The sequence below is a fragment of the Zingiber officinale genome, chromosome 2B (genome assembly GCF_018446385.1).
Source record: "Zingiber officinale cultivar Zhangliang chromosome 2B, Zo_v1.1, whole genome shotgun sequence".
NCBI classification, from domain to species: Eukaryota; Viridiplantae; Streptophyta; class Magnoliopsida; order Zingiberales; family Zingiberaceae; genus Zingiber; species Zingiber officinale.
In genome coordinates, this window is record NC_055989.1 from 3,503,274 (window position 1) to 3,517,797 (window position 14,524).

The 14,524-nt window shown below is 44.8% G+C and overlaps 2 protein-coding genes across 2 annotated transcripts; one reads left to right on the forward strand and one right to left on the reverse strand.

The window, feature by feature from the left end:
- Positions 1-1,863: 1,863 nt before the first annotated feature.
- On the reverse strand, positions 1,864-4,812 carry LOC122045107 (transcription termination factor MTERF2, chloroplastic-like). The gene is made up of 2 exons (XM_042605178.1): positions 3,510-4,812; positions 1,864-1,923 (listed from the first exon to the last, which is right to left on the reverse strand). The coding sequence occupies exon 1, from the start codon at positions 4,713-4,715 to the stop codon at positions 3,552-3,554; it is 1,164 nt and encodes a 387-aa protein (XP_042461112.1). The 5' UTR covers positions 4,716-4,812; the 3' UTR covers positions 1,864-1,923; positions 3,510-3,551.
- A 4,239-nt stretch (positions 4,813-9,051) lies between these two features.
- Positions 9,052-10,087, forward strand: LOC122048094. Its single transcript, XM_042609699.1, has 2 exons — positions 9,052-9,189; positions 9,449-10,087. Exons 1-2 carry the CDS (start codon positions 9,052-9,054, stop codon positions 10,085-10,087), a joined length of 777 nt encoding a protein of 258 aa, XP_042465633.1.
- Positions 10,088-14,524: the final 4,437 nt, after the last annotated feature.

Here is a 14,524-nt window from a genome sequence, read left to right on the forward strand (position 1 = left end):
TAAAACCTAAAACTAAACTTAAATAAATAAATAAATAATTTTAAAAAATAAAAAAAATATAGGGCGCCTCCCGAAGGCGCCTCCAAATGAAAGGAGGCGCCCTCGGGAGCGGCGGGAATTTTCCCGCCAACGGTATGGAGGGCACCTCCCACCGATAGGAGGCACCCCCATAACGCATTGAGGGAACCCTCAATGCGGTTGAGGGTGCTCTCAACACTGATTTTTCCAGCGAACAGAAGCTCTTCTGTCCGCGTTCTTTCCTGAATCAAGTCACACCGAGGCGTCGTCTAAGCCCGATTTTCTCCCCTTCAACCTTACTAACACCTCCAGATGCTTCCTAGGTATACCACATTACATTATATTTGTCTGTATGTATTTTCTGTGCATTTATTTTTATATATATACATGTATAAAAATAGGAAGAAATGGATCATAGACCCTGTTTCCAGTAGTACCCCTTCCACCGATGCTAGGTTTCCTATTGAGCGGCATAAGCAAGAGTTCATTAGGTATACCTTTTCCCCATTAAAGTGTAGATATTTAAGCAGAACCTTTTTTGCTAAATATTGTTCTCCTATTACCCAGATGATTGAGCATTACCAGCTAGATAAGCTGGTTTACTACAGCCATGCAGTTAACCACGACTTGTGTGCTCAGTTTTACAACAACCAGATAGAGTTGATGATCCGACTTACTCCACCAGAGTTGGTGGAAAGGATTTTCAGTTTTCTCCCACCCTCTTATGCACTAGTCTTGGACTTAGGCCATCCACATGTTCATTCTTATGTTACCCTAGTAAGGACCTACCATTTGGTGAGTCATACTCCCATATTACCTTAGATACTATCCATATGCATCTTTTTGGGGAGTAGAAACTACCTGTAGTGACTGACTTAAGGTCACTCTCTCTTAAGGTCCAGGACTATATCATGTATTGGGTCCTGACTACCTGCATTTTGCCGATCGCGTCTCGGAACGTTTCGACAATGCGACCTTCTCACTCCTTTTTGTATGCCCTCAATCAACGTTTAGATATAGATATAGCATTACATATGTTTCATAACATCATACGTGCATCCAGTCTTGTCACTAGACTAGAGGTCCATATGTCCTATTGTCATGTATTAACACTTTTCGACCTTAGAGATAGACATGACCCAAGGGAGGGTTACCTCCCTTAGTCCTTATGATGAGTTCGGTCAGCGTTAGTTAGCCTTAGTGCATATAGATATTACTGCTCAGGGGATCCTAGCCAAGAGAGGTGGGCTGCAGCCAGCTGCTCTAGCAGGAGATGAGGTATGCTACTTTCATATGTTACTTAACTCTGAATTTTATTGCCATAATAAAACAGGGGGAGATTGTTGGTGCAGGAAGCATCTGAAGATCGAACCTGAGTTTTGATAAATGGCAAAGGGTTCAAAGTTAAGGTTATTTGTGGCTAACATATTTGAATGAGTTTGCAAGAAAGTCCTAAATGTACTTAGGCAAAAGTCCTAGCTACGGTTAGGCAAAGGGAAAATCCTAGGGGGTGATAACAATAGGGGGTGATCCTATAAAATAGGATCACACACGACACGTTCTAAATGCCTAAAGACTCGGACAAAACTATCAATGATTAGATTTCCAAATTATAAAATAAACCATTTAACACACAATAAACTAGATTAACTTAGTCTTCTAAGAACATCACTTTATAATTCAATACGGTGGGCGCCCAAGATCATCTACTTCAGCATGGCACGTCAATTCCCAGAGGACCATACCCACGTCCACACCCGTGTCGCCGGCACCAACTGCTACATGGCCCCTGAGTTTGTCACGAACGACGCCCTCTTTGTCAAGGTCAATGTTTTCAGCTTCGGCCGCTCCTCCTCGAGCTCGTTGCCGGCCGCAAGAACTCTGCCTTCGCCTCCCTCCTTGACCCTGACGTGAGCGAGCGAGCAAGTTGTGCACTGAAAATGATCATGCGTATCTCACGTGAAAGATTCTATTAGAGAAAACAGAAGAATTGACAGTGGTGATAAATTTGAGATACTTTGTAAAACATGAGGGACATAAATGGCTCCGCAAAAACTTTAGGAACATAATCAAGACTCGAAATATTAGAGATATTTTAATGAATTATTCCCCCAAAACCTTTTATTGCTAAGGTTTGATAGCATGAGACACACTAAGTCACTATGCCTAACGACTGAACATGTTTTCGATAGCATTTTATTGCTAAGGTCGCAAATTCAGTCTATGCAAATTGGCTCGCATTTGAAATACTATCAAAATCTATTTGTTTAAGGTTGTAGCTTCATGCAGCTCACATGCGTTTCAAGCATAATTATCATCTTTTTCTCCTATCCCCCATGGGATTAATAAATATCACAACCATAATAGAACCTTAAGAAAATGTACTTAGTCCTTAGGCTACGTTTGGTAGGATGTAATCTACCTTGTAATGTAATCCAGATTACATTACAAGGTTGATTATTTTGTTTGGTTTCATTTTTAACTTATAATATAATGTAATCTGAATTACAAAATATAATGAAGTTTTATAATCTGGATTACAAAACAAACACATTGTAATCCGATTACATTACGAGATCACCTTTTAATAAAAATTTGAATGTCAAATATATTCCTAGTCTGTCGCCGCCCATCTTCGCTCGCAGCCACTGCCACCACCCACCACTGCCACCCGACGGTTGACGATCGGCGGTCGGCGGACGACGATCGGCGGTCGGCGGACGACGATCGACGGCGACGACCGACGATCGGCGAGGACCGACGGCGACGCCCGACGATGGCCGGCGATCGGCGACAGTGGCCACCGCAAGCTCCGACAAAGATGTAATGCCCGCCGGTAGAAGTCGTAGGATATTTTTGTCATTTTATAATAATACGAATTACATTCTTTATAAAAATAATAGACACCAAACAAAAGAATGTAATCACGTTTGTAATCAAAGATTACATACATTTCATTACCAAACGTAGTAATGTAATCAAAATTACATTACATTACATTATAAATTTGATTACATTACAAGCTTAATTACATTACGTCCAACCAAACGTAGCCTTAAAGTAAAGCATTGTTCCTTGGTTAAGTTCGTTTTCACTCCACTATCCTAGAAACAGTGGATGAGTGAGTGCCCAAGGAACACTAAGATCACTGATCAGATCTTTCAGTGAAATGATTTTCTTCATTCCATCCCACATAGTCACACTCTCAGAATCAATAGAGGATAAAACAATTAAAATTAGTAAAGACACTATTAACTAATATCACTCCCACAAAAGGAAAATCAACAACATAATTTGAGTCTTATAGGGCCAACTAGATCAATCAAAAATCAACTTTCAAAAGCTTAATATGAGTATTAATCTCAATCATACTCTAAGCAACAAGCTACATGCCCTAAACTGAGTTTAAGTTAACGCAACAAAATCTAGCGAAGATGCAGGCGACAACTGAACAATTCAGATCATCTCAATGGATGGTGTAAGAGGCAAACCTTGTCTTACATAAGAGTTTGCTTGTTAGCAGATTTGTCTAGTCATATATCTGATTTCACTTTTTGATAAGCTTCAACTATCTCTGGAGCTTTCTCTTGATACTTGGTCACAAATCGCACCAGGAAGTTCTTGTCCGAAATCTTGAACTGACTCCATATGAAGCAAGGCTTGATCAATCCCATGTGCACTAGAATGCTCAGGACGGCATACCTGGGCATCAACCTCTTCTCCAGGCTCAACGACAGGACGAACGGATTCTTCACTGTGTGCTCCGGTGTCCATCCCAGCTTCTCTTCCACAAACTTGGCAGTCTTCCTTATCTTCTCAGTCGATGCCCGCACAATGTAAGGAAACTTTGCAAATGCCTCCAAGATATGATTCTGCGACCACCCCAATTCCCTCAAGTTCTCCATTTTCTCCAACCACTTCTTCTTGGGGAATATAGCGAGCACCCCGAGGGCATAGGCGAATGTGGATTTCTTTGAACAGATACCCATCTTCTTTACCGCGTCAAAGGCATCATTGAATCGATCTGTATCTGCCACCAAAGCGTAGCCGCAACGGGTCAAAAGCACTAAGATTACATCATCGGGCACGCCATATGCGCGCAGAGCATCGACCTTGGGAAGAACGGCAGTTCTGGTGTCGAAGGCCATCAACCAAGGCGAGTGTTTTAGGGCATCCACGAGGTTCTTATTCGTTTTCAAAATCGATTTGAGGAACTCAACGTTGGGGATCAATCGCTTCTCCAAGCTAGCCGTCAGCAGCCGGGGTTTCGCTGACAGGACCTCCGGGAGGGCGGTTCCGACGAGGCTGATCCCGCAATAGAACTCCAGCTTGGGCTTCAAGGTCTTCTCGACGTCCATCAAGAGGGAACGAGGATAGAGGTTGACGAGGCGGACGAGATGAGCTTCTTCGAAGCCGTAGTCCTTGAGGACGGCGAGCACCGAGAGCGCTTTGTCGAGGGCGTCGGGCTGGACTTTCTTGGAGATGGAGAGGGCGGCATGGTCGGAGATCCCGCACGATCTCGTGAGGGAGGAGGCGATTAGGGATGAGGGATCGTCGGCGGCGACGGAGGAGACAGAGTAGGGTCTGACATAACCCAGAAAGTGTGAACGAGAGGCGGCGGCGGCGGTTCGACGATGGCCGAGAGTGGCAGTCACCTGAAGTTGACGGTGGACGGCGGCGGAGAGACGTCGAAACATTGTTGATTTTGCTCTGTAAACAAACTGCTCGACCTAACCGCGGCGGTAGATCTTTCGCCCAAACTTTGGTTCGCTGAAAAGTTGTACCGGGGGCTGTATACCTTTCATTTTTCTATGAAAATTACAACGTTTACTTTGTGCCTTAGTTTTAGAATCGACAATTTACCAAATGATATGTAGAGATCTAAATTTATCAAAAATGTATATTATTTTGATATTTATCAAAAAAATATACTTTTTTAAGTATATTTCTTATTTTATGACAATTTGACTTTTTTACAATTTTTTTTCTCCACTATATTTCTCACTTTTCTATCTTCTTCTTTTTTTTTTTTTTTTTTTTATATCGACAACATATGAATAACATTAGTCAATTTTTTAATAACATTTTAATACAATTGAAGAAGCAAAAATAAACAATGAATAACATAATTTCATAAATCTATAGAAACTGAAATGGGTACAATCGGAGTTCTCTAGGTCCATTAATGAGTTTCGGTCAAAACACACTGATGAACCTAAAGAGTTCCGGTTACACCCATTTCAGTTCCTATGGATTTCTGATGTTGCAAGGAGTTCAAATATGACGTCCATTATTTATTTCAACTTTTAATAGATATTAATATATAAAATCAAAGAATCGGCAAAAAAAATCCATGTTGGACCTGATATATTCCATATCGAGCCTAATATGGAATGGTATCAGGCCCACGTTGGGCTTGATATCATTCTATATCAGGCTCAACGTAGACGTTTTTACCGATTTTTTTATTTTATATATTAATATCTATTAAAAATAGAAATAAATAATGGACGTCATATTTGGACTCTTTGCAATATCAGAAATCCATAGAAACTGAAATGGATGTAATCGGAACTCTCTAGGTCCATCAGTGGATTTTGACCGAAACTCACTGATCGACCTAGAGAGCTCCGATTACACTCATTTTAGTTCTAGTGGATTTCTGAAATTTCAAGGAGTTCAAATATGCTATTCATTGTTTATTTTTGCTTCTTCAAATGTATTAAAATGTTATTTAAAAATTGACCAATGTTATTCATATGTTCTGCATGTCGATACAAAAAAGAGAAGAGAGAGTACAGTGGAGAAAAGAAAAACTATAGAAAAAATCAAATTGTCATAAGGGTAAAATAAAAAATACACTTTAAAAAGTATATTCTTTGGTAAATATCAAAGTAGCGTATAACTTTTAGTAAATTTAGATCTCTATATGTGTCATTTGATAAATTATCATTTTAGAATTGAAATTAATTTGGGGTCATTAAATTGGTCGGATCGTATAGATTTTATCAATTCAAAATCAAATATTTTTAATCCTCTCTTCATTCTCCTTTATCACATGCACCCCGTACATACCTAAATTTTGTTTTTACAGCTTAAAAAAATGGGGGGAAAAAATTATCATATATATTTTGATATGTTGTGCATCTATGCGTGCGAACCATCCGGATCATAGTTGGGACGTCTGAAATTGAGCTATATCCGTTGGTGACATGGTCTAGGCGCTTAGAATGAATCTAGGTACCTGAATTTATTTTTTATTTTTTATTTTGAAGTATATTATATGTATTTATGATTTAAAGTTTTAAGATTTTAGAATTGTGTTATAACGGGTTTGACTCAATAAGATTTGCCCTCTACGGTTCATACTTTCCTCTTGATTTATAGTGTTCCAGATTAAAAATTTAAGATACTTATAGGTTAAGAATATTTCATTAGTTTATTTTATCAGATGATCAAGGTCAACAAAATAGTAAACATATTAAAAGTTATTGAATCCTTTGATTTGAACACTGATACGGTGATAAAGGAGGCCCACTAAGTACGGGTTAAAGGACAGAGATAGCATCCAATGTGGAGATCAAAGTCAAGTCGGTCAACGTCAAGATGCCAAAGGGCTCACCTATGATGGTCGAGTGGAGGTCGACTATGATGGTCGATCGGTGCGGGCAGTGTTCGATCGGCTAGGGGCTTGTTCGAGCCGACCCCTATCCAGCTCGAAACAATAAGCAAGATCGCTAGACGCTCAGTGCGGATCGACAGAATGCTAAGGTCACCGAAGTGCTTGTTCGAGTGGAAGGAAACAAGCTACTATACCCAGTCACCACAAGGAAGAACAGCCAAGGCCGACCGAGTGGAGGAGTCCCCGCTGAGCGGCTACCCCGCTCGGCCGAACAGTGGGATCATTGTCATATCTCTCAATGCTGGGAGATAGTGTTGCTAACACAGGACATGGCTTATGGGCGGATTGTACGACGGAAGATTCTACTGTCTTATCAGGGATATGCGTACCCTGTTAAGGTATGCTGTCAGATGCACTTTCTTGACAAAATTGGAGAATGTGCCCACGCGCAATTGGAGAATGTGCCCACTGTTGGTGCAACCTTAGGTCAAGGTTGACCTGGTTGACCCGACTCGAGTTGACGTGACTCGAGTTGTATTTTGATGTTTGACTTGGGAAGATTGTCGGTGCAACCTTAGGTCAAGGTTGACCTAGTTGTGTTGCATGTTGATGTTTGACACTCGTGAGAGAGTTCTATTCTTGATGTGGGACAAGAATAGATGTTTTGCAGACTGTTGGTGCAACCGTAGGTCAAGGTTGACCGGTTGACTGATTCGAAAAGTCCAAGCAGGAGCTTGATGGAAAAGTCCAAGTATGGAGACTTGGCATCGAAAAGTCCAAGCAGGGCTTGGCACGAAAAGTCCAAGTATGGAGACTTGGTATGGAAAAGTCCAAGGGAGCTTGGCACGAGAGAAAGTCCTAACTGGATGTTAGGCATTGGAAAGTCCTGGTGAGTGAAGCCAGTGAGAAAGTCCTAACCGGATGTTAGGCAAGGTGGAAAGTCCCGTGAGTGAAACCAGTAAGGGGAAAGTCCTAATCGATGTTAGGTATGGAAAGTCCCGTGAGTGAAACCAGCAAGGAAAATCCATGGATCGGGATGATCGGACTTAGTGTTGAAAAGTCTAAGTGGGTCAAAGGGATTGACCGACACTTGGGGAGTGCTAGCAGGTCAAGGGAGTGACCGGATGCTAGGCATGATGTACCAACAGTCAAGGTTGACCGGATGTTGGTGTGGAAGCCTTAGGTTTAGGGTTGAAAAGTTTGGATCCCGACCGATCCAATGATACATGGCTCATCCGACGGTCCGGTGACCGATCGTGATCGATCAAGATGCTATCGATGGTTATCTCGATCGGTCCGAGACCGATCGGGAGATCGGCGCCGAGAAAGAAGCCTCGATCGTCCGTAGACCCATCAGAGGTTCTCGATCGCGGACCGATCAGAGGTTTCGATCGGCGGACCGATCAGAGTTTCGATCGGTCCATGGACCGATCAGACGGAATGAACATAGGCTTCTTCCCGATTGGTCCGCACCGATCAGATGTTACTGATCGGTCCACGCATCGATCAGGTTCTAGCCGCCGCGACGCAACGCCAGTTTCTTCATTGTCTTCTTCGCAGTATAAAGGGTCGAGGCCGCCGCCGAACTCTTCTTCCTCCTCGTTGCTAAGTCGCGTGCTTGAGTTTTGTTGAGCTCGTCCAAAGCTTCGCGTGAGCTTCCTCGACCTCTTCGACTGGTTTAAGCTGCTGCTGTCATCCAGTCGACGAGAAAGCAAGATTGGTAGAGTGCTTGTGTATTCTTATTGTATTTCTTGCTTACTCTTTGTTCTTGTACTCTTTGTTTGCTGTTGCAAACGTTTGTGGCGAGGTTTCTCCACCCACAAGGAGTATATTGTATTAGCCGGTTCTCCGGGGACTCATCCACCGACGGATTGACTGGACTCGTCCACCTTACGGACACGCCGAGGAGTAGGAGCCCTAATCTCCGAACCTCGTTACATCCTCGTGTTAAGGTTTGGTTTTTCTTCTCTTTCGTTTCTTTGTATTTTCCGCTGCGCTAACGAATTGTAGGAAGAAACGCGAGAGATTTGGGGTCGGCTATTCACACCCCCTCTCTAGCCGTACGAAGGATCCTAACACCCACGTCTCGAGAAGCATGCACGTCACGCCACCAGGGTATTATATAAAGGGGGTCCATAAATCGGCGGAGGTATGCATTCTTTACTGTTCACGCCGGTGTCTACTGTTGCTCAATCTTTTCCTTTTTCCGGTCACTGACTTGAGCGTTGAAGGGCCAACGTCAGATACCTTTCCCTGGCTCGGCACTAATGTTTCTTGTGTTTGTAGAGCAGAATGAGGTCAACATCCAGTTAATGCAACAACCATATCCCCAGCTAACCATCTCCATAATTTTCTGATATGATCATATTGGCACAGTCTGTGGGAACGTAACCTGTATCCGAAACGTGATAATGGAGGATATTGGACGACTCACCATGATGACTTTGACAAAGGAGGAGTTGGATGTGCTCATACAAGCCCAAGCAACAAAAATGGTGGAGCAACAGGCGCTGGTCGAGCGCCAGATACAAGAGCCCGCGACTTCAGCAGTGAGTCATCAATTCGGATATGGAGATCAAGCGGATCATGTACTTGTTCGGGAACAGAGTAAGAAGCCGACCAGTATGTATGGAGACACGCCCAATGTGTCGATCCCCTTCCATCGGGGTGCTATTCCACACTCCATTAGAGGAGCTAGGCCGAGCAGATTGGGAACAAGGATCCTCTTCGGACGACGCACCCGTTCAGAACATGAGGAAAGGGAAAGCACTAAGAAAGGATGATTTGCCTGAGCGAATCAATCAATAGTTCTCTCGAGGGATCTTGGATGACCGTCTGCTAAAGCATTACACTCTGCTGACGATCGAGGAATACAATGGAATGACTGATCCGGATGACCATTTGGCCAAATTTGTTAACACGACCACATTTCATCAGTATACCGACGGGGTGAAGTATCTGGTCTTCCTCATGACCCTCTCCGGATCAGCGCAACGATGGTTCAAGAGATTGCCGAACGGATCAATTCATAGCTTCAAAGACTTTCGAGCAGCGTTCTTACATCAATTCGCCAGCAGCCGCCGTTACCAGAAGACGAGTGTTAACTTGTTCGCATTGAAGCAAGGAACCAAGGAGGCATTGACGACCTACATCAAGTGCTTCAACCAAGTGTCCATGGATATTCCATCGGTCTCTTCTGAAATATTGGTGAACGCCTTCGCCCAGGGGTTCACCGAAGGAGAGTTCTTTAGCTCACTCATCCGGAGGTCATCAAAGGACTTTGACCATCTACTTAGGAGGGCCACGGAGTACAAAAACGTGGAAAAGGCCCAAGCAGTAAAAAGAAAGGAGGCACCTGTCGAGCCCGTAGTTGCACCTGAGCGGCGACCACCTAGTAGCCATCAACCACCCAAGGGGCCTGAAGCAGGAGAAGCACAGCAACACTAGGAGCCCAAGATGCACGTTGTACAACATGTGGTAGCCGGTCACCCAAAAGCCGCAAAAGGAAAATCATGGACGCCTCTATTTTGCTCCTTCCACTAGTTGGCGACACACAACATTCGTGACTGCTACGACCTGATGCCAATCGTGAGTAGACTGGCTCCACGGGGATATCGTCGTCGATCACCATCTCTTGATCGATGCCATAGACGCCAATTAGTCGGGCGAAGGGATAGAGAAAGAACGACGACTGAACCATATAATCACAGGAGCAAGTGTAACGACCCGACCCCTCAACCCCTTGGGTGACTCAACTGGCGGGCCATTTGGCGGCCCCTTGGTGGTCCCTTGGGTGGCCCAACTGGAGACCCATTTGGCGACCCCTTATGTCGTCAACCGACGACCCTCGGCTGTGTCGTTACTCATTAGGTCTTCCCACCCCTGGCCAGTGGATTTTTGCCTTCCCCAGGATTCGAACTCTAGACATCTAGGCTAAGTACTTGAGTTTATGAATCCTGGTAGCCAGGATTCGAACTCTAGACCTCCAGGCTAAGTACTAGAGTTTATGAATCCTGGTAGCCAAGTGAGCGTCTCGATGACATAAGGGGTCGCCAAATGGGCCGCCAGTTGGGCCGCCCAAGGGGCCGAGGGGCCGGGTCGTTACAGCAAGGGAAGAAACAACACAAGTCCCACCCGAGCTTCTACCGAACGGAGCTGACCCTCAACTCAAGAAGAAGAGAACCAAAACAACGCCGCTCGGGGAGAGATTGGAATATTCACCGGTGGGCTGACCGGTGGTGACTCAAATCGAGCGAGGAAGTCATGCTCGGTGACTAGAAATACATGCTATTGGACGTAACAAGGAGAAGGACGAGGGACCTGAGATCAGCTTCGGCCCCTGAGACTTAGAGAGAGTGGAGATCATTCACGATGACGCTTTGATTATCCGAGCGGTAATAGTTAATTATATAGGAAGCTCGACAAATATTATATTCAAGAAAGCGTTCGACCAACTACAAATTCACCGGAGTGAGCTATAGCGCGTGACGACCCGGCTATACGAGTTCACATGCAATGAAGTATTGTCGATCGGCCAAGCTCGATTGGCCATGTCTCTATGAGAGGAGCCGCTCAAAAGGACAAAGACGACAAACTTCATTGTGGTCTGAAGCAAGAGCCGTGCGGAAAGACCCCGCACTTGGAAGTGAACGCCATTAGGGAAGAGCCTCCCATGCTGGCCAATGAGGAAAAGGAAGAAATCCAGATTCATCCCACCACCTTTGTCACAGCTGACCTAACAGAGGAGAGGAAGGTAGAGCTAGTCATTTGCTTTAGGCAAAATCACGATGTATTCGCTTGGTCGACCCACGAGCTCCCGGGCATCTCGCCAAGTGTAGCTCAACACGAGCTTCACGTCTGATCAGACGCTTGGCCTGTTAAACAATGGAAGAGAGACTTCAGTGTGGAGCAGAACCAGATCATTCAGGAGGAGATAGAAAAATTGCTGGAAGCTGGTCACATCCGCAAGATTTAGTTTCCGAGTTGGCTTGCCAACATCGTGTTGGTCTCCAAGCCGGGCAACAAATGGTGAGTCTGCATCGACTTTCGTGATTTGAACAAGGCTTGCCTGAAAGAATTTTATCCCCTGTCTAGGATAGACCAGATGGTGGATTCCATAGCGGGTTGCAAGCTGATCTGCATGCTCGACGCATACCAAGGTTATTACCAAGTGTCGCTCGCATGGGAGGATCAAGAGAAGGTTAGGGTCATCAATGCTGACGGAACTTATTGCTATAATGTTATACCGTTCGGATTAAAGAATTCTAGCGCCATCTATAAGAGACTGATAAACAAGATGTTCCGAAGGCAGATCGGTCGCAATATGAAGGTATATGTCGATGACATATTAATAAAATCCCTCCGAGCTGTTGACCTTTGTGCAAACATCGAAGAAACTTGCTAAACCCTGAGGGCGTATGGAATCAAGATGAACTCGAACAAGTGTCTATTCGGGGCAAAAAGTGGTCGCTTCCTCGAATACATCATCACCGAATAGGGGATCGAGGTGAATCCAAGAAAGGTGAAGGAACTACAAGACATGCCCCTGTCCCGTAACTTGAAGGAGGCCCAACCGCTAACCAGGAGGATTACTGCACTATCAAGGTTCATCTTCAAATTGTCCGACCGGAGGCATCCGTTCTTCAAGATACTACACCAAGCGACTAAGTTCCAGTGGAACGTGGAATGCGACAAGGCGTTGGAAGAAGTCAAGAAGTACCTTACCTCCTTGCCTGTATTGGCCAAGCCCATCGTTAGCGAGCTGCTATAGATTTACTTGTCATCCATCGAGTATGCGGTTGGCTCAGATTTAGTGCGTCAGAATGGCTCCGAGCAATAGCCTGTATATTTTTTGAGTCATATATTAAAAGATATAGAGTCCCACTACACCAGTCTTGAAAAATTTGCATACACACTAGTACTCACCGCTCGGAGGCTCCATCTGTACTTCCTATCACATCCGATCATCGTGATGACCAATAGCGCCTTGGGAGAGTCCTCTTTAACCAAGAGGCATCAAGATGGTTGATCAAATGGACAACCAAACTGAGCGAATTTGACATACAATATCAACCCCAGACGACGATCAAAGCCCAGACCTTAGTTGATTTTATCACTGATGTCCAGAACGCCGAGCTGGACGTTACTTGGAAAATATATGTAGACGGATCGTCCACTAGGCAAGACAGTGGGATTGACATTCTTTTGATTTCACCATGGGAAGACAATATGCAATTGTTCGTACGGCTACAAATAATGAAGTTGAGTACGAGGCCATGATAGCTGACTTGTAGGTGGCTCGACATGTCGGAGCTGTAAAACTCTTCATCCACTGGGATTATTAGCTGGCCGCTCAGCAGCTATTAGGGGCATTCGAAATAAGCAGCTCCTGACTCAGGCTATATGTAGAAGCTTTCGAAAAGTTGAAGGCAAACTTCCAAGAAGTTGTTATACAGAAGATCTCTCGATTAGACAACCAGGGCGCAGACGAGTTGGCTAAGTTAGCCAGTTCATTATCGCTGGTCATAATAAGTCAGTTGATCAAGTAGATCTCACTGGTGACACACATTGATAGGATGGAAGAAATAACCTTTTCAAGCGACTAGAGGACCCCATTGATAGAGTTTCTCCAAGCGGGTAGCACTCCAACCGATCAAGAAGAAACTCGCTTGTTGAAAAAGAGGGTCGAGCGGTTCACTCTAATCGACAACGAGCTATATAAAAGAACTTTCTCAAGACCGCTGCTCAAGTACGTCGGGTTAGAGGACATCGAATATATCTTGAGGGAGGTTCATCAAGGCTCCAATGTTAGTCACCCGGGCAGCAGATCGCTGGCCGGAAGATCCTGCTAGCGGGATACTTTTGGCCCACCTTGCAGGATGACACCGCTCGAATAGTGGCCACCTGCCTATCATCTCAAAAATATCACAACTTCCAACACCGACCGACCCAGGAGATGAAGACATCCACAGTGTCTTATCCGTTTGACCAATGGGGTATGGATATCATTGGACCATTCCCAATGGCGACGGTCAGCACAGATTTCTACTTGTCGCATTAGACTACTTCTCAAAGTGGGTGACAGCCAAGACGCTAACCAAGATAACTGAACATATGGTCATCAAGTTCATATGGCAAAATATCCTATGTTGGTTCAACATCCCTCGCTGGCTCATCTTGAATAACGGGAGGTAGTTCGCCAGATGAAGACTCAAGGAGTGGTGCGAGGGCTACGACATTACTCAGTCTTTCACCTCAGTAGCCTACCCTTAGAGCACCGGTTAGGCGAAAGTCACCGACCGAGAAATCCTTAGGGATTTACGGGCTCAGCTCGACCATGCTGGAGGCAGGTAGGTCGATGAGCTCTTGAGCATGCTATGGGCCCAGCGCAGCACACCAAGAGAGGCAACTAACATCACACCATTCCATCTGGTGTATGGCGGTGAGGCGGTGGTTCCCGTGGAAGTTGAAGTAGAGTCTGATCGGGTGTAACTCTATGATGATGGAAACGCCGAGCAGAGGTTCATGGAGCTTGACCTGGTGGAAGAAGCGCAGGATAAGGTCGTCATCCAGCTGATGGCGTACAGACAACGTATAAAGAAGAACTATAATCGGAGGGTGATCCCAAGGTCATTCCAGGTCAACGACCTGGTGTGAAAAAAAGTGAAGTCGATCGGCGACGTCACCAAATTGGAGGCTCCATGGGTAGGACCTTCTAAAATCATTCAGAAGCTCCGCTCGGGAGTCTACTATTTGCAAGACGAAGACGGAAGAACGTTCGATCGGCCCTAGAGCACGGACCATCTCTAGCCCTATAGGGTTGGGTGAGAAGTACATGGTTAACTCCTGATGTACTTGTATGAATATATGTCTTGTGGATGCAGG

What these genes read in the sequence shown, in the direction of transcription:
- LOC122048094 (XM_042609699.1), top strand. Translation starts at nt 9,052, where the DNA reads ATGGAGGATATTGGACGACTCACCATGATGACTTTGACAAAGGAGGAG. An exon ending in AAGAGCCCGCGACTTCAGCA is followed by an intron (nt 9,190 to 9,448) that starts GTGAGTCATCAA and finishes ATCAATCAATAG; the next exon opens with TTCTCTCGAGGGATCTTGGA.
- LOC122045107 (XM_042605178.1), bottom strand. Translation starts at nt 4,715, where the DNA reads ATGTTTCGACGTCTCTCCGCCGCCGTCCACCGTCAACTTCAGGTGACT.